The following is a 20,903-nucleotide window of genomic DNA, read 5'->3' as shown; positions in this document are numbered from 1 at the left end:
GGTACAAGTATTTAAATACAGTTGGCTACGCAAAATACTCAACATTCAATGGCCGGATACTATCAGCAACAGCCTTCTGTGGGAGAGAACAAACCAGCTTCCAGCTGAACAGGAAATTAGAATAAGACGTTCGAAGTGGATAGGACATACATTGAAGAAATCACCAAACTGCATCACGAGGCAATCCCTAACTTGGAATGGTGAAAGGAAGCGGAAAAGAGGAAGGCCAAAGAACACATTACGTCGGGAAATAGAAGCGGATGTGTGAAGAATGAATAGCAACTGGAAATAACTGGAAAGGATTGTCCAGGACAGAGTTGAGTGGAGAATGCTGGTGGTTGGCCTATGCTCCTCGACGAGGGGTAACAGGTGTAAGTAAGTAAGTAAGTAATCGTTGTAACAGTAATGTCTTCTTCTTCTTCTAATCATTTTAATTTTTTCTCCCATTTCAGTATTATTTAGCACCATTTTTGGAAATACGTGAATCATTATTTGAGAATTTAGATACTGGATGGATATTTGGTAATATTGAAGAAATATTCAAAGCAAATATTAAACTATGGTTACAATATCTTACTGAACCATTGAGAGAAATTCGTCGTAATGGTGATGCATTTACACCGGTTATCTTTAAAAGTGCAATAACACATGTAAGTGAAGTAAAAACACAAACAAACACACCCCTTATTATGTCAGCAAAAATACAGATTGATTGGATTGTATTAAATCCTGTAGGATCAGTCCGTAATAACAAGAAAGTAGTTGTATGATCATTCTTTTTCTAGTTCAGCTATAGATTAGTGCACCTATGTTCTCAGTGGGATCCATGACCTGTCTATTTGTTCATACACCGAACAATGGACAGAAAACAAGACCTCAATGCTTATTGACCTTAACCCTTAAATCCGTTGTCCATTGTACTCAGTTCGATTTTAACTGAACATTCATACAATTATAAACCAGAAATTTTGTATACTTAGCAACACAATTAGAAATTTACAATCCATTCATAAACTAGACGTGATACAAAGCTAGAGGAACAAGAAGAAAATTACTACATGAAAATCCATATTATAGTTGAAATCATGAGTCAATTGAAGCTAGATCACCATGGAAAACCTGGAAGCATTGGACGGTCGTTTCGTCCTATTGTGGGACTCTCCAGCAGTGCGCATTCACGATCCCGTCTCCTGAGATTTGAACCCATGGTGGTCTAGCTTCAATTGATTCATAATTTCAACTATAAAATTACTGAAATCTCCACAAAACCCCTTCTGATAATAATCGTATGCTCACTAGTGACTAGCTCCATGAGGTATTTCCTAGAGTTCTAGTGAGAAGCAGTGACAAGTGAAGTTCAAACAGATCTGTTGTGGGATAGTAACTCACTGAAGATAATGGCAAATGTGTAGCTCAATTTCGTGAATTGTTTGAACTTAGACATTAACACAGTTGGATGCCGACTCAGTGGTCTAGTGGTTAGGCGCTCGTGCGCGAAACTGATAGGTCCTGTGTTCGAATCTCGTGAGGCGGGATCGTGGATACGCACTGCTGAAGAGTCCCACAATAGGACGAAACGGTCGTCCAGTGCTTCCAGGTTTTCCATGGTGATCTAGCTTCAATTGACACATGACTTCAACTATATAGAATTACTAAATTCTCCACAAAACCCTTTCTGATAAATCCATATTAGTAAAACGTATGACGATTTACAGATTAAACGAAAGCTCAGAAATAGGAGAATATAAAAATAAAATAGTCCAAACATCTGTTGATTATTGAAAAATAATTCGTTTGATAAAAGATGGATAGTGGCTAGCGATGGAATCCAGGACGCGCGTTTCGTCCTATTCGGGATTCGTCAGCTGGATGTCCCTGCATCTCAGAGTTCATTTTCACTCTGTGACTCGAACCTAGTACCTTTCACTTCATACGCCATCGCGTTATTCACTCGGCTACTGAGTCCTGATAGCCTCTTGCTTGTGCAATGAGGTGAAGTTTAAATCCACTTAATATTGTTTGTTTGAATCTTCCCATTGATGTTCAGGACTACAACTGGTCATTTCTTTGATAGTCTCAAAAGTTACACTTCCTCACTAATGACCCTATAATTTCATCAATGTTTATTAGCCCCCAAATGCCCTGGTATGGCCGAGAGTGGGGAGAGTCCACTCTCCCTCCCGAAATGCTCTCACATGGCAACGTGTATATAGCCTCTGCCACACAAGTCCTACTCACTGTCTTCTCGTAGCATTACTGTTATATACGGAATTGAGAGGACGAAAAGCGAATGTCCGGCGCTTAAACCGGGTTGGTGGACACGGAAGTTCCACCTAGGAGAGTTATAAAACCATGATTCCAAACCAATGGTGCACATGGACTCCAGTATCCTGAGGGAAATAAATGGCGTATGAATCAATCGTTGGTCAACGGCTACCATGAGACTGCATCTCCTCACGATGCTCCACTGCCTTTTGGATCGGACCTTTAGGTCGAAGGCTCCGGGTGTGGTCCCCTAAGAAAACCACCTGCTTCAGTTTGGGCACGTTGGCAGTATCACATCCCTCACATAAATCAAATGAGATTTGTGTGGCGCATATGTATCTGGTGCTTCTTTGTACCAATATTTATGTCTTTAAATAAGTATCTGGATGTAACTAGTGTTTTATTGCTGATGTGTTTCACTGAACCTTAGTGATTAGATTTATTGTTATTTAGGAAATGCCATTACTGACGATATTCTTCTGTACTAACTACATCTACAAGATACTTTGTCTTGTAATTGAACTTGAGTTACGCCCTAAATGTAAGGAATAATAATAACATACAAATGCCAAGATAGAACTACGTGAAGTCAGTTTCCTATTAATTAGCATTGAATTATCATTGTATCACTATAACTAACTGTTTTCATGCTTTACATACCATTACTAACATAAATATTCCCTCATTCATGTGCACATGTTAGTGGTGGTGGTTGTAGTGGTGGTGACAATCAAACAATTAAAGTACACTAACTTTTACATTGTTACACACTTACATAATTTAGATTTCATCACCTGTATGTATGTGTGTCCATGTGTAACCATTAAAAGAAACGAAGAGATTGAGAATTCCAGGAATTGAATACACTCACACATGTACACAGTCGGCGGTCTATACTCCATTAGGAGTAACAGGCGTAAGTACACATCTACACAAACCTATACACATCAAACACAGAGGAACACTCAATGCATAAACAGAATATGTAAAACATACTAATGAACTGATACCGAAAACAACTAGTAAAGACCAATTTGATTGTTTGATCATGATTGTTATTGTCAATGAATGAATAGATTAATGGGTACTAATGTTGGTATAATGATAATAATAATGATGATGATGTTTCATAGTTTGTTTCATTTCTCCATATTCTTAAGCCAGAATTACTGGTTCTTAACATAGGGTATTACAGAGATAATGAAACTTTATGGTTTCACATCATGGAGTAACATTGGTTAGACAACTTAAAAGGTGATGAACATTTATTTTCGTCATAGTATACGACTCATCAGCAATGAGGATCTATAACTTTAACTTAGATTAATTTCATCTAGCATTGTTTGCTTGAATCTTCCCATTGATGTTGTAGGACTACAACTGGTCAGTCTCTAATTGGCATATGTGCATACTGTGCGTATTGCCTCGATATAGCCTTAATTCACAAGCGTGGTCAGCAAAGATGGATAGTGGCTAGTAGTGGAATCCAGTTTGACGCGCGTTTCGTCCTATTTCGGACTCGTCAGCTGGATGTATCTGCATCCCAGAGTTGATGTTGACTCTGGGACTCGAACTCAGTACCTTTCGCTTCAAACGCCATCACGTTATCCACTCGGCCACTGTGTCCTGATAGCCACTTAACTTAGATTGAAATCAGAGAATAAATACTTTGTTTCAATTAATTTTTCATAATTGTTCTATACTTGTATGAGTAAACAGACGATAAGTAAACCTATGTAATACCCCCTTTGATGATAATCAAAGTTGAAATTCAAGCAGTCTTGATTGGTATATGTAGATCCTATTCAATGCGTGTCAGATAGCATGTATCCTTACCAATAATATTATAAACATCAAGCACAGTAAACATTTTGATGACTATCTGTATTTATCAACTCATAATGCATGAAAACTTGGGTACGCAAACCAATTTACTGAATTATGGAAAATCACCCACTGCATTGGTAAAATATGAAAACCATACATAGAAGACAACATTTATACAACATTCTTGAGTTGTCTCTTACACACCCCTTGTTCTTTCATTCCTTTAGCTACCCCTACGTGTTTTGTTTTTTTCTCTTCTCATTTCCCCCTTCTGTTGATAAGAATTTTATTTTCTATTCCTGATGCATACTACTTATATCCGTCCATAAAAGTAGTATACACCACATCTGAAGTGACAGGTACTGGGTTTGAGTTTCAATGTGAATATTAACACTAATATATAAGTTCATTTAGCCAACTAGCCACAAATAAAATGCAACGCACATCCTACTTTCCAATACTATACCGAATTTCTTACTTACTTACTTACACCTGTTACCCCTCGTCGAGGAGCATAGGCCAACCACCAGCATTCTCCACTCAACTCTGTCCTGGACAATCCTTTCCAGTTATTTCCAGTTGCTATTCATTCTTTACACATCCGCTTCTATTTCCCGACGTAATGTGTTCTTTGGCCTTCCTCTTTTCCGCTTCCTTTCACCATTCCAAGTTAGGGATTGCCTCGTGATGCAGTTTGGTGATTTCTTCAATGTATGTCCTATCCACTTCGAACGTCTTATTCTAATTTCCTGTTCAGCTGGAAGCTGGTTTGTTCTCTCCCACAGAAGGCTGTTGCTGATAGTATCCGACCAATGGAACTTAGAGACCGAATTTCTAGGTTCTGGAAAATGCAAGATGTTAAAACCATTCAGAGTATCGGATGTGTTAGTGTTTATTTTTGTATTCATTCCTTTATTTTAAAGAAAAGACCAACGTGATATTCATAGAATTCGTTGTATACATTTATCCTTCATTCTAGATTCCTGATTTATTCAGTGTTTACAAACAATACTATGTAAATTTATCTCGTTGTCGATCATATACACAAGAAGCTGTTAGACAAAGTACCAACTTTTGTACATTTCTTGAGGTAAATGATACTATTCGTTTTGTCCTATTGTTTGTCATACTCGATTTATCGGAGAAATTTATTTGAAGAGTTCCCATGGAAGCTGCTTTATTTTTAGGTAATACTCGTTACAGATTAACTTCAGTTGAGGTACCATTGAAAAGCGAAAGGCACTCGACAGCTACTTCCTCCTAGTATGGGACCTAAAAAATCTTAATTATGATCGCTGATCAAGTTTCAGGTGTGGATCCCTTTCGAGTCACATGCTAGGACGAAACAACTGTCTTGTGTCTACTGATCTTCGACAGAACCGTGGGTGAGTTCACTTTGTAACGAATAATACGTAAAACGTATCAAAATAGAATCGATTTGAGGACTAGTTTCCAAACTTTCTGTACACCAAAAAGATGGCTTCATAACAATGTTCTTTAAAGTATGTTGTAATTGTATGTATAGTAATCATTACAAATGTATGAATTTCTTAACTGATGACAAACATAATTAAATTTGAAGGGGCTTTGTGGATATTTCAGTATTTTCATAGTTGAAATCATGAGTCAATTAAAGCTAGACCACCATGGAAAACCTGAAAGTACTGGACGTCCGTTTCGTCCTGGGTTTGAATTTCGCGAGTGCGGGATCGTGGATGCGTCCTTCTGAGGAGTCTCATAATAATTGTAAAACGACGGCCAGTTCTTCCAGGTTTTCCGTGGTGGTCTAGCTTCAAGTGACTCATGACTTCAACTATGAAAATAATTAAATTTGTCTAAACTCTGTTAATATATGGGGCTTCTAGAAATATAAGCTTTAATATGTTCTGATTCTTCTGATTCTACAGGTTGACGAAATTTTTCACAACGGTCAATCATGAAATCTAGTAGGTAGATGAATAGATGATACAGTGATTCTTGAAGCGTTGCATATAAACATTACCATTAGGGGTTCAGGTATATCCGACATCCTAGATGTAACCACTAGGTGCTATCTAAAATTTAAACATTAATGAATACTTTTTGAAGCAGATTTTTTCAAGCAACTAATCTGTCTGTTACGTGCTGACCACAGTCAGTTTTTAATCTCATTACCAGTTGCTTATTTAATAGTTGAATTCATAAGTTGATTAAAGCCAGACCACCATGGGTAACCTAGAAGCACTGGACGGCCGTTTCGTAGTATATGGGACTCCTTGATAGTGCTTATCCACTATCCCGCTCTCGGTATTTGAACTCAGGACCATCGGTCTTTCGTGTGAACGATTAACCTCTAGACCACTGAGCCAGTATCCAACGCTGTTAATATCTAACTTCAATAGTGTGTGCAAACTATGTGTTCTTCATTCTTTTGAAGTTAACCTTAGAGGACATTGATAAAATCGCTGTTTTCATGATGAGTTAAAGATCTTTGTCAATAATAAAAAGTTTTACATTTGGGTAGTTTGAAAAAATACAGTTATAATATAGTCATTCTCAATAATAACTCAAGAGTATTTCCACTTACATTGGTTTATACCTCCTTACTGATTTAACACACAAATGACGTCACATTGTTTGATGGAAACCCAACTGCAATGCACAGTCTCCCAAACACTTTGGTTTACAATATAATCATATTTGGGATGTGCTTTAGATATGATCTTCATCATCGCCTAAGTTGATTATACGAAGTGTAGTAGTCGAATGAGTTGGCCAATTCTTTTATCTTGGAAGTTCTATCAGTCCTCGTTAGTTGGTTTTTGACAAAATTATGGATTCGAAAATTTCACTTGGCTTATGCCGACTTGTTGAACCGATAGTGTAGGCGAGATGTCCGTCTGGCAATCAAAAGGTGTATACACTTCATGATATTTCACCGTATATTATCCCATTGCTGAAAAACAAGGTCTATATAAGTAAAAGATACACGAACGCTTTGAAGATTTTGATCATAGGTTCCTTAAAAGTATTAATCATGTATCATATGTGATGGTTTAAAATATTTTTCTCGCTCTCACATATACTACTATAATAAGACTACTCACATTACATTAGATCCAGGATTCGCAACCTAGAATACAGAATCAGGTTAACATTAGATAATCCTTTATTCAAAATAATTGCAAGTTGTCACACTCACTGAGTTCGAAGTGGAAATCAATGAAGGGAAAGGAGATTACATAATTAATAGTTAGTAGGCTAAGTCACCAGGTACCAGTTATGTATTACTCTCACAACTACATATCAACATGAAGACTTTTTATTATACGAGCCAACTCTTTCTTCTGCCATCTTTATACCGAATCATTTTTCATTTTCCTAAACAATAATCAAAGCTCCGCACTTAAACCATTCAGCTTAGAGAACCCAGCACACCAAATAGCATTCATTTGAGCTGATAACCCATTCCATCACACAAAACCTGTACAATATAATTGAATTCTATTCAAAAAATTCGAGTTTCCTGTGGTATGAGAAAATAAATTGTGGGTCATTTTCACTTGACCTGATAATTTGAAGACCCTTTAATTAGACCTCATGCATTAATTCCTTATTATCTCCAAAGTATCAATACACTTGAGGCATTCCATCCAATAATTAGTATAATGATTATTTATTGATTTATTTTAAGTGGGCTGATCAACAAGGTCATGATCATCGTGAACCATTATGGGATCAACTGACAAAACCAACTACACGACTAACACAGTATCGTTTATTAATGGAATCAATAAGGAAAAACTGTTGTAATTCTACTGAAGAACAAGAAGTCAGTGAAATGGTAAGTGAATGTGTATTTACTTCAGCCAATGTTTATCTTACCAATGTTATGTAGTAATTTTTTTATCATATTACATCACTTCAGAGATATTTCTTCAAAAGTTCTCTGTTACTTACGTACGCCTGTTACTCCCAATCGAGCATAGGCCGCCGACCAGTATTCTACAGCCTACTCTGTCCAATTTTTGTTCATTCTTCTCATATCTGTCCCCACTTCTCGGGGTAATATGTTCTTTGATCTTCCTGTTCTCCTTTGACCTTCAGGATTCCATGTGAGGACTTGTCTTGTGATGCAGTTGGGTGATTTCCTCAAAGTGTGTCCTATCCACTCCCACCGCTACTTCCTGATTTATTCCTCCACTAGATGGGATCTGGTTTGTTCTTTCTCACAATAGGTTATTGCTGATAGTGTCTGGTCAACTGATCCGACGTATTTTGCGTAAACAACTGTTTGTTAATAAACACCTGTATCTTTTGGATGATGGCTTTCGTAGTTCTACACGTCTCCGACCCATACAGTAGAACTGTCTTGATATTTGTATTGAAAATTCTGATCTTGGTGTTGGTTGATAATTGTTTTGAGCTCCAGATGTTGTTCAGTTGTAAATATGCTGCTCTTGCTCTGACGATCCTCGCCCTCACATCTGCATCAGATTCACCCTCTCTGTATATTTACTATATTACAGTTCGGTCTATTTTTCAATGATCCACTGTAACAACTCCTATATAGCTGGAAACGATACTTGACCTGGTACTAGTGCATGTTCAGATTCGTGAACAAAAAATCCTCATTCTTGAATGAGTAATGTTTCCCACAGGACTAGGACTAGTGTCATCCAAACGTTACCACTGAACTATTCAGATCAGCACTAAACTTCTGTAGGACTGAGATATTTAATATCGATTAATGACTGATTATTGACCGAAATAAGCTTTGATTAGTCATTGGTGTTAATCAAATACCTTCTATCAAAATGTAGAATGCTTCAGTCCCCCCTCAAGATTGAAGATACTGATGAATTTCAATCAGTACGAAACCAAGATCAAACAGGATTTATTGTCAAGTACTGCCAAATCATCCATGAGGGCAACTCACCGACTCATTCGAGGTAAAGACCGGTGTTAGGTAAGGTTACTTACTCTCACTCTTTCTCTTTCTCCTGGTGATTGGCTGGATTATGAAGACGTCAACATGTGGAGGAAAGCACGGAATACAGTGGACAGGCAGGATGCAGCTTGACGATCTAGACTTCGCAGATGATCTGGCTCTTCTATCACACACGCAACAACAAATGCAGGAGAAGATGACCAATGTAGCAGCAGCCTCAGCAGCAGTAGGTCTCAATATAAACAAACGGAAAAGCAAGACTCTTCGATACTATGCAGTATGCATCGATCATATCACACTTGACGGAGAAGCTCTGGAGGATGTGGAAACCTTTACATATCTGGACAGCATCATTGATGAACACAGTGGATCAGATGCCGATGTGAGGGCGAGGATCGTCAGAGCAAGAGCAGCATATTTACAACTGAACAACATCTGGAGCTCAAAACAATTATCAACCAACACCAAGATCAGAATTTTCAATACAAATATCAAGACAGTTCTACTGTATGGGTCGGAGACGTGGAGAACTATGAAAACCATCATCCAGAAGATACAGGTGTTTATTAACAGTTGTCTACGCAGAATACTTTGGATCCGATGGCCAGACACTATCAGCAACAACTTACTGTGGGAGATGACGAACCAGATTCCATGCAGTGGAGGAATAAATCAGGAAGTAGCGGTGGGAGTGGATAGGACACACTTTGAGGAAATCACCCAACTGCAACACAAGGCAAGCTCACACATGGAATCCTGAAGGTCAAAAGAGAAGAGGAAGACCAAAGAACACATTACGCCGAGCAATGGAGACAAACATGAGAAGAAAGAACAACAATTAGATAGAGCTAGAAAGGAAGGGGTAGGACAGAGTGGGTTGGAGGATTGTTGTCGGCGGCTTATGCTCGATTGGGAGTAACAGGCGTAAGTAAGTAAGTAAGTAATCTCGAATCGCCACCTAACAACTCAATACAGTATACTTGATCATGAGTCATTCAAATCAGTGACCATATAGCAACTAAAGGCTTGAGCAGATATGATAATGATCACAGATCAGCTTTTTCATATCACCTTTCCCTTGTTCTTATTTAATTTTTTTTTCTGGTTAGCGTTTTTTTAGCGAGTTTTTTTTCTACGGGATGGGGTCGCTAACCCCATGCCCAACCCTCCTCCTTTACCCGGGCTTGGGACCGGCAGTAGCCCCCAGAGGAGCTACAGGCGGAGTGTTGTTCTTATACTGGGAGTTATTGCTAATTATACTATTACTGTTTACTCCCAACTTTATTCATTTCCATCCACCTTTTGTTTTTCTCTCTCAAAATATACAGTTCAATTCAATCAGTGAATTCATTGAAGAAATTAATCAACAAATGATGACTGAAACAAAAACATGGGAAAGTTTAGAATTGTTGGCATCAAAATTAATATGTTGTGATTTTTTAGACAATAATGTTGATGATTATACACAATTGATTAGTGATTATTCAAGGTAAGAGTATACAGTATTATAATTTTTATTATTGTCAGTAAGGAGTCATGGAAGTTATTGCATTTCATTCAAATTATGAACTGAATTGGTTAAGGGCTCTGGCGAGAGACTGGTAGATCCTGGGTTCGAATCTCGCGAGTGCGGGATCGTCGATGCTCACTGCTGAGGAGTCCCATAATGGGACGAAACGGCCGTCCTGTGCTTCCAGGTTTTCCATGGTGGTCTAGTTTCAATTGGCTTATGATTTCAACTTTGAAAAATACTGAAATCTCCACAAAACCCCTTCTGAACTGAGAAATGTTAGACAAACATTGATAACTTGAAAACTTTGAATAGTCGTTTCGTACTAGTATAGGACTCCCTAGCAGTGTACAACTATGATCCTGAGAGCGTGAACCAAACCTCAAACTGTCGGTCTCGTGCGAGGACGCTCAACCCCTAGACTACTGAACAAGCATTCAATGGTGATAATGTCTAACCTCAATCAATCCACGATATTGAGCAACCATCTTACATTGTCTTCTGTATGTAATTGCTTCATATTCAAAACGGTTGAACTCCATTGGTCACGGCTTCCCAATAGAACTGTGAAAATTTCCTTTTGAAGCTAGTTTCTAGTAAGCATATGATGATCTTCAATAATGGAGTTGTAGAGATTAGTGAATTTCAATGTAATCCACTGAATATTTTGCTTTACTACATATTATCATACTGACTGTTTTGAACAGTTAGATATTGTATGGAATGTCTTTTATGACTTCGAAGTAAACTTTATAAAGTTTGAATCATCTCTTTTCAACATTAAAGACTGAATGTTGATCAGTTTGTTTTGATTCAAGTGAATTTAAACTTCACCCCATTGCACAAGCAAGTAGCTATCAGTAGCTGAGTGGATAACGTGTTGGCGTTTGAAGCGAAAGGTCCTGGGTTCGAGTTTCAGAGTGAACATCAACTCAGAGATACAGGCATATCCAGCTGACGAGTCCAAGATAGAACGAAACGCGCGTCCTGAATTCCACTGCTAGATACTATCCATCTTTATTTTGATTGTTTTAATTTCTAAACTGATCTCAGACCATCGAATTATTGATCCCATTTCCTTATTATTTGATAGATAGGGTTAATCCCTACATATCTATCAATTGATGAGTTATCATAGTGCCATGCTTCTAGAAACTCTCTAGCTTTCTTGGTACTTCCTCTGTCCACTGTTTTGTTTGCCTGATGATTTTCATAGTTGTCTACATTCATTGGTCTGAGCGAATCTATGTTGTGACGTTTAATCGCCATCTGCTGTTGTTTTAGAACCGTAAGGTATCGAGTTTAAGTCTTAGACTTAAAAATAATCAAAACTAACAGTTCCCAAATAGGTGGGAACTAATATCCTGGATTCCACTCCTAACCAAAATCTATCTATTCCATAAAAATCTACAATTTATTATTGAGTTTCATAATTTTTTCAAAAAGCCTTCTGAATCATAACTTAGCTTGTATCTAGGTAAACAACTATTGAGATCTACACCGAAACTAATGTTGGAAAATATGGATATAGGCTATTAAATTAGCATCACAGGAATTTAACGCACAGAGTTAATTGTAAGTGTAGGTTTGTAGAGTTTTCTGATTTTCAATGAAATCGAGATTGGATGCTGGTTCAATGATCTATAGGTTAAGCGTTCATGAGTGTGACCAAAGGTCCTGGACTGGATTTTCGCTTGCCGAGTTGTGGATGGGCACTACTGAGGAGTCTTCTATTAGAACAGAATCGCTATCCATCACTTCCAGGTTATCAATATTGACTCTAATAAGCTATATGGAAGTATTTCTGGATTACTCCGGACCGACCTCAATCAAGGAACTACGCCCGTTTAGCGGTCTTGTGAGTTTATTTAGACGGTTCATACCGAATTGCGCATTTCTCCGAGACCCTTAACCGACCAGCTTCGTGAAAATACGAAATCAGTCGATTTGGGAGATGTCGCGAAGAAAGCACTCTCCATGATTAAGGAACATATTGTCAAAGCAACATTTGTCACACACTTGAAAGCCAAAGCACCCATTAGTATCGCATAAGACGCATCCGACTCAGTGGTGGGAGTAGTCCTACAACAATAGGCATATCACATCCGACAACTTTTGACATTCTTCTCAAAACGGTTTCCAGACACTGAATCAAAGTATAGCACTTTCGGTAGGGAACTCCTAGCCAATGATTATTCTGTATGGCACATTCAACATTCCGTGGAAGGTCGAAATTTCACTCTGTTCATCGATCACGAACCTCTGTCATTCTCCTTGAGCTAGTCTTCAGACAAGTACTCCCTCCGAGAGTCTCGACAAATATATTATTCCTATTTAAGTCCATAAATTAGTTTTCTACAATAAAACCAAGATTTACATATCGAAAACACATGCGATAAAATTACTGGCTAGCGATTCAAAGGTCTAAAGTTTAAGCTCTCACTATGAGACCCAAAGATCCTACGTTCAATCCTAGATTATGATCGTAGATCCTCACTTATGGGTAGTCTCATACCAGAATGAATGATTTATAGCATTCATACGTTTTCTAACTATGATTAGTCCGTCTTATAAACTATAAAATTCAACAATCTTAACAAACTCCGACAACTACCATATCTACTAGTTCCAGTCAGAGCATGATCTATTCAGAAACAGTGTTCCAGTCAGTACCTATCTCCATAAAGTGTGTTCTTTCCCTTTCAAATATATAAAATGCAAAAATTTGTGTTATTTCAATTCATTTAGTATTGTTTGTTTGAATCTTCTCATCGACGTGTTAGGACAGCAACTTGTCAGTCTTTAATTGGCATATGTGCATCTCTGCTTACCATGCTTGTGAATTAAGGCTATATCGAGGCAATACGCACAGTATGCACATATGCCAATTAGAGACTGACCAGTTGCAATCCTAACACATCGATGGTAAAATTCAAACAAACAATGCTAAATGAATTTAAACTTCACCCCATCGCACAAGCAAGTAGCTATCAGTAGCTGAGTGGATAATGCGATGGCGTTTGAAGCGAAAGATCCTGGGTTTGAGTTTCAGAGTGAACATCAACTCTGAGATGCAGATAAATCCAACTGACGAGTCCGAGATAGAACGAAACGCGCGTCAAACTAGATTTCACTGCTAGCCACTATCTATCTCTGCTTGTGTTATTTCAGTTTAAAGTAGTATCTAACCCTAGTTCTTATCTTTTTTTCTTTTATCTTATGATGAATAAACAAAACCAGATTTAAATTTTCAATCCTTAGTCCAATCAAATTACCATCTCCAGTGATCTTATTTAATGATTATCATTCCATTAGTCAATCTATACCTTCATGTACAAAATCTTTAGCCTTTTTACGTAATCGACGTTTAAGTGGTTCACCATTATTCACTTCTAACAATTCAATATCAGATGCTCGAACTATATTAAATCATAATACAACAAGTTGTAATCGTAGTGATTCCGGTATTGGTGATTGTAATCAAACATTATCTACATCATCATCAACAACATCAAGAGATTATACTTCACCGACAGGTTTTAAACAACGTTCAAGAATTTATAGTTTAACGAATCCAGCCACTGAATCATTTTCATTTCCGGTAATGTTATCACGTATTTCTGAAGGTGGTAAAATACAAAAATCCATTTCTCTGGATACAGAATTTTCTGATTCTATTTCATATGATTGGTCAGATATTCATTATCGGCGAACTATTCAACGTACTGTATTATATGGAGGAAATTTACGATTTAAAGAACCACCGAATCGTGTAAGTAGTCAGTTAAAAATCATCTTTAAGTTTGTTAACTGCTCTTACTTTAATAGTCCATGTTCGCATTGTGTTTCAATGTTCATTTTTGGAAGGGTTCGCGAGGCAATTAAACTAGGAATGATATGCAGTTTCTACATATCCGGACTGTCAAAATTACCGTCGTTTGGCAATAGCTTGAACCAGTCAGTTTCAATTACCTTAGTTTAAACAACCTACTGCTATTACTGGGTTTCAAATAAACTTCTCAAAGGCGAGTATATACATCTTCAATCGGTTAATGAGTTGAGTTAGTTCCCCTCTTAGTCTATCCTATAAACGACTTGTTTCAAGTTCAATAGTTTGTGAAGGTTACTTTTATTACTAACTGAAACTAATTTTCGTGCTAGCTGACAATAGTCATCAAAGTGTATCTGTATTCTTGAAGGAACTAATGCTCACCTATCGAATTTGAAGCCTTAACACTCAACTTTACAGTTTGAGATTTTATAAACGAAATCTTCAGACCATGAATGACTTCTTGTACAACTGAGATATTTACAATGGATTGACAATGTTCACTATCCAATGATCAATCAATAGTGAATATCTCAGTTCTACAAGAATTCAACTACGATCTCAATAGCTTAGCGGTAAAGTTTTAGATTGTGAAAATAAGTGATTTGAATGTGAATCCAACAGAAAGCATCGCTTCATCCAAGATCTCACACAACAACGTAATGAAATAACTCACCAATATGAATAAACATTATTTCTGATTTAAATTCACTTAATATTGTTTGTTTGATGTTTAGGACTGCAACTGGTCAGTCTTTTATTGGCATATGTGCAAACTGTGCGTATTGCCTCGATATAGCCTTAATTCACGAGCATTGTAAGCAAAGATGGATAGTGGCTAGCAGTGGAATTCAGGACGCGCGTTTCGTCCTATTTGGAACTCTCAAGCTGGATATACTTGCATCTCTGAGTTGATGTTCACTCTGGGACTCGAACCCTTTCGCTTCAAACGCCATCGCGTTATCCACTCAGCTACTGAGTCCTGATTGATGGAGAAGATTTATAGCTCAAGTGGATGATTTTGATGGAGTTTTGTTCTGTGAACTGGATGGTTTTGTCATAGAACAGAAGTTTTTGCTGATGATGTCATTCAGAAAAATGATGGAACCTCCATAATCAAACCGTCCAGCTTAAAGAACGAAACCCTGTCAAAATTATTCCTTTCTACTTCTTATTATTCGTTTAAAGATCTCCCATCCTATTCAAAGACTAATATATTGAATGAAGAATATTCTTTTCGATAAATTCTCTCTTCAGGTTCTACAATTCATATATAATTAAATCAATAATCCGGAAACAAATGACCAGGTTAGAGGCAAAGTACATCGTTTACAGTATGTACATTTAGCATTGTCAAACCAAATAGAAGAAAATTGTATAATGTTGATATTGACTCATATAGAATGTTAACTCGAATCTGTGAAAATGTTAAGATCTGTGATCAGAATATAAATATGGGTTCAATAGGGTGAGAGAGTTATGAATTTTGTGCTGATGATATCGTCCAGAAGGACGATGAAAGATCCACGACGAAACCATCCAGCTCAGAGAACAAACCTACAACAAAATCACCCACCTGAGCTACGAATCTTCTCCACTATATGATAGTGCAATTATAACTCGATCAAGTGGAAGATTAAATTGTATGAAAAATTAGTATGATATAATAAAGAGAGATCAATGCGAAGTGAAAGAATCGTGTCTAGGGGAGATTAATAATGATTTTTAACCAATAACAATAATAATAATAATAATAATAATAATAAAATACAAAGATTTGTGAATAAAGATAAAAGAGACAATTACATTTGGATGTGCACTGCTGAAGAGTCCCATAATAGGACGAAACGGCCGTCCAGTACTTCTATGTTTTCGATGGTGATCTAGCTTCAATTAACTCATGATTTCAACTATAACAATTATATTTGACTACGAATGATCATAAGTACAATAGACAAATTAGGTCATCCAATAGCTAAGATTACTCTTGATTATTTAACCATGTGGTTGGTCAAGGGAAGAGCAGGGCGTTGGAGATATTTCTCCTGTACACATAGCTCCGGTTTCTTCATTCTGATGGCCTTCGCCTATTCTATTAAATTTGTATAGATACATTTGTCCATAGTTTATATTCTTCTTTTCTTTTCTTTATATTTCCCTTATTTTTAGTCCATAGAAACTGTATGTCATATTTTAACGGATTTATTTTTAATTACTAAACAACATAAAAAAGATGGTAATGATTATTGGAAATTAATAAAAAATCCTATACGATTAGATAAATTAATTATACAACGTGGTCGTGAAACTGGTTAGTGGATTGTTTTATTGCTTTTTGATTTATTCATCATTTACTTACTAAATTACTTACTTACTCCTGTCACCCTCAGTGGAGCATAGGCCACTGACCAACATTCTCCAACCCACTTTGTCCTCGGTCTTCTTTTCTAGTTCTATCTAATTGTTGTTCATTCTTCTCATGTCTGTCTCCATTCCTTCCATCCTTCCTTCCTTCCTTCCTTTCTTCCTTCCTTCCTTCCTTACTTACTTACTTACGCCTGTTAGCCCCAATGCAGCATTGGCCGCCGACCACCATTCTCCAACCTATTCTTTCCTGGGCCTTCCTTTCTACTTCCATCTAATTGTTGTTCATTCTTCTCATGCCTGTCTCCATTTCTTCCTTCCTTCCTTACTTACTTACTTACTTACTGACTGACTGACTGACTGACTTACGCCTGTTACTCCCAATGGAGCATAGGCCACTGACCAGCATTCTCCAACCCACTTTGTATTCAGTCTCTCTTTGTACTTCCATCTAACTGTTGTTCATTCTTCTCATGTCTATCTCTGTTTCTGGGTGTATTGTCTTCTTTGATCTTCCTCTTTTATTCATTATCTATTTGAATATGACTTGATTATAAATAATCGTTGAAAAGAAAAAAGAAAGAATAAAAAATTGTAAATGTCTATATATCATTTATTTAACATTATTCTTTATGAATAGATATAGTTTTATAAAAGCTTCATATAATCTGAAAGCAATCTTCATTATACATTATCAATACTCCGTATTTTTTGTTTAAATCTTCCCATTGATGCTTGGGACTACAACTGGTCAGCCTCTAATTGGCATATGTGTATACTGTGCGTATTGCCTCAATATAGCCTTAATTCATAAGCATCATAAGCAAAGATAGATAGTGGCTAGCAGTAGAATCCAGTTTGACGCGCATTTCATCCTATTTGGGACTCGTCAGCTGGATGTACCTACATCTCAGAGTTGATGTTCACTCCAGCTGACGAGTCCCAAATAAGACGAAATGCGCGTCCTGGATTCCACCGCTAGCCACTATCCATCTTTGCTTATAATTACCAATACTGTTTAATAATCTTTTTGGAACTCAAAGAACATTCAGTGAATAAATAGAGGTACTGCAGTTTGAGAATTCTTAAGATACGAACCACATTGATGCATCTACTTTACAAAATTTCGCCAACTCAAAGTGCATTATCATGAATGAGACCATGAATAGGTGTTAAATGTATATCGAAGCATCTAAATCACAAACTTGAGATACATGTGAAATCAAAGCTCACAAAAACAGCGATTTGTCTACAAAAAAAGCCTTTCTATATTGATTAATATACATAAATTACCTACAAACCAGAACTTGTAGGTGGAACTCCGCCTGTAGCTTCTCCGGGGACTACTACCGGTCTCAAGCCCGGGTAAAGGAGGAGGGTTGGGCATGGGGTTAGCGACCCCATCCCATAGAAAACCAACTCGCCATAAAAAACGCTAACCAGAAAAAGTTTTATTCAAAATTATTCCAAACTTGTGGCGCCTTACACGTCTGTAAGTCGGAAATAAAAAAAGGCTCCGATAGTACAAATGATAACTAATAGTTGAGTCTAATCTTGATAACAGTTTATCAACAAGCAAAAATGAGACTAAGGACAAAACAATGTGAAAACTGTTATGTTTAAAAACAATTTTATAAGTGAGAAAACGAACTAAAACATCAAAATATAAAAACAAATGAATGAGATATGTAAATTGTTATGAAAACGTGCATGCACAACATAAAAATCATTGAAGATGCTTATACTACTGAAACTTATAAGTAGTTTAGTTAATGCGCTAAAAAATGTAAGCAATAATCAAGTGGAAACATTAAATAATGGATTTGAATTATAGTAAACGTGGTGTTCAACCAGATCTGTTGTGAGATAGTAACTCACTGAAGACATTGATGAATGGTCGCTCATGGATTGGTTGAAGTTAGACATTAACAACGTTGGATACCGGCTGGCTCAGTGGTCTAGAGGTTGAGCGCTCGCGCTCTAGATTGATAGATCCTGGGTTCAAATCTCGCGAGGTGGGATCGTGGATGCGCACTGTTGAGGAGTCCCGCGATAGGACGAAACGACCGTCCAGTGTTTCCAGGTTCTCCATTATGGTCTAGCTTCAACTGACTTATGATTTCAACTATATATGGTAAACGAAATTATTTTAACTGTGAAAATACTAAATCTCCACAAAACCCTTTCTGATTATAATCATATGCTCACTAGTGACTGACTTCGAGAGGTATATCCTAGGGTTCTAGTGAGAAGCAGTGACAAGCGGAGTTCAAACCACGTCTTTTTTGAGATAGGAACTCACTGGTGAATGGTTGCTCAACTTCGTGGATTGGTTGGAGTTAGACATAAACACCATGGGATGCCGGCTCAGTGGTCTATCGGTTAAGTGCTCTTGCGCGAGACTGATAGGTCATGAGTCCGAATCTTATGAGGCGAGATCGTGAATGCACACTGCCAAGGAGTCCCACAATAGGACGAAACAGCCGTCCAGTGCTCCCAGGTTTTCCATCGTGGTCTAGCTTCAATTGACTCACGTTTTCAACTATGAGAGTTTTGTAATTGTAAACTGTTGTCAACTAGCTACTTGCCTAAGTTCATATAAAATACTCGTATGAAATAGTATTCAAATTCTTATCATACTTCTTTTCTCTTTATTTTTGCCTATCTGCTTAATTTCTTATAGGTGTTTTTGGTTGCGCGATTCTAGATGACTTTCATAATATTGCTAATCTATATATTTTTTCTGCTGGACCTAAATGTGATGAATGGATTACACAGATTGAATCAGCAAAGGTAATTAATACAAATCTAAAGTATGAACTGACAGAATAGCTTTTGTCATTAGACTCTGGTATTTGAAGTGTTATTTACTAAAATTCTGTAATATGTAAAGTAGTTTTACTGTATTTGAACTAAACAAATATGACATTGGTCATTACTCTACTATTAATTGAATGAAAAAGAAGATTATTCCCGCCCGAATAGCTCTTTGGTAACATCTCAGGCTGTAAACTTTAAATGGCTTGACCTCCAATCCCATGGAGAACATCGGTTTTCTTTAAGATTACAAGTGCTCCCTAATGACAAGATTCAACCAGCATTTAACTCCTGTATAGTATTTATCACCCACTGCTTTCAATCACCCTCTATTACAATATAATTTATGAGATTTCAAATCGCTCAGATAAGCAGCCACATAATAACTGACTCGATAAGATCCTATTAACACTAATGGATTAAACAAACATGACTCTTTAATAAACCAGATGTAAATATTTACAATGTTTATATTCAGTTGAATTTTTATTAGTATGAAAAATGTAACGTCATTAATTGATGAAACTGTGAAGTAACTTACTTACTTACGCCTGTTACCCCTCGTTGAGAAGGAACATAGGCCGCACATCAGTATTCTCCATCCAACTTTGTCCTGGGCAATCCTTTCCAGTTATTTCCAGTTGACATTCATCCTTTTCATATTTGATTCTATTTTCCAGTGTAATGTGTTCTTCAGTCTTCCTCTTTTCCTCTTCCCTTCACCATTATAAGTAAGGGCTTGCTTCATGATGCAGTTTGGTGATTTTCTTAATGTATGTCCTATCCATTTTCATTGCCTTTTCCTAATTTCCTAATGAACACTCAAATGGAGCATACACCACAAAACTTTAATTACTTACTTACGCCTGTTACCCCCAATGGAGCATAGGCTGCCGGCCAGCATTCTCCAACACACTCTGTCGTACCCCCTCCTTTCTAGTTCTATCCAACTTTTGTTCATTCTTCTTATGTTTTTCTCCATTTATCAGAGTAATGTGTTCTTTGGTCGTCCTCTTCTCCTTTGACCTTCAGGATTCCATGTGAGGGCTTGTCTTGTGACGCAGTTTTGTGCTTGACGAATCTGTGAAGTAGTTGTAACCAATCAATAATAAATCTTAAATCTAAGTTTTCAACTAGTTGATACTCGGTAAAGTTTAAATTCACTTAGTATTGTTTGTTTGAATCTTCCCATTGATGTGTTAGGATTGCAACTGGTCAGTCTCTAATTGGTATGTGTGCATACTGTGCGTATTACCTCGATATAGCCTTAATTCATAAGCATGATAAGCAAAGATTTTATAGTAACTAACAGTGGAATCCAGGACACACGTTTCGTCTTATTTGTGACTCGTCAGCCGGAT

General features: G+C 37.1%; 1 protein-coding gene and 2 non-coding genes across 3 annotated transcripts in view; 2 read left to right on the top strand and 1 right to left on the bottom strand.

The window, feature by feature from the left end:
- Positions 1–20,903, top strand: part of Smp_136470 (putative rho/rac guanine nucleotide exchange factor) — a gene marked incomplete at both ends in the record, with an annotated part of 49,812 nt that overhangs the window by 27,699 nt on the left and 1,210 nt on the right. Inside the window, 7 exon segments of the mRNA XM_018790196.1 lie at positions 453–650; positions 5,072–5,182; positions 7,766–7,915; positions 10,351–10,511; positions 13,773–14,304; positions 16,531–16,672; positions 19,409–19,518. Coding sequence (XP_018655564.1) covers positions 453–650; positions 5,072–5,182; positions 7,766–7,915; positions 10,351–10,511; positions 13,773–14,304; positions 16,531–16,672; positions 19,409–19,518 — 1,404 coding nt within the window.
- Positions 3,823–3,891, bottom strand: Smp_tRNA_01979_Pseudo_TTG.1.1. Its single transcript has one exon. It is a non-coding gene (tRNA).
- Smp_tRNA_00953_Gln_TTG.1.1 lies at positions 11,391–11,457 on the top strand. Its single transcript has one exon. It is a non-coding gene (tRNA).

The sequence above is a fragment of the Schistosoma mansoni genome, chromosome W, assembly GCF_000237925.1.
Source record: "Schistosoma mansoni strain Puerto Rico chromosome W, complete genome".
Lineage (NCBI taxonomy): Eukaryota > Metazoa > Platyhelminthes > Trematoda > Strigeidida > Schistosomatidae > Schistosoma > Schistosoma mansoni.
This window is presented reverse-complemented; position numbering and strand designations above follow the sequence as displayed.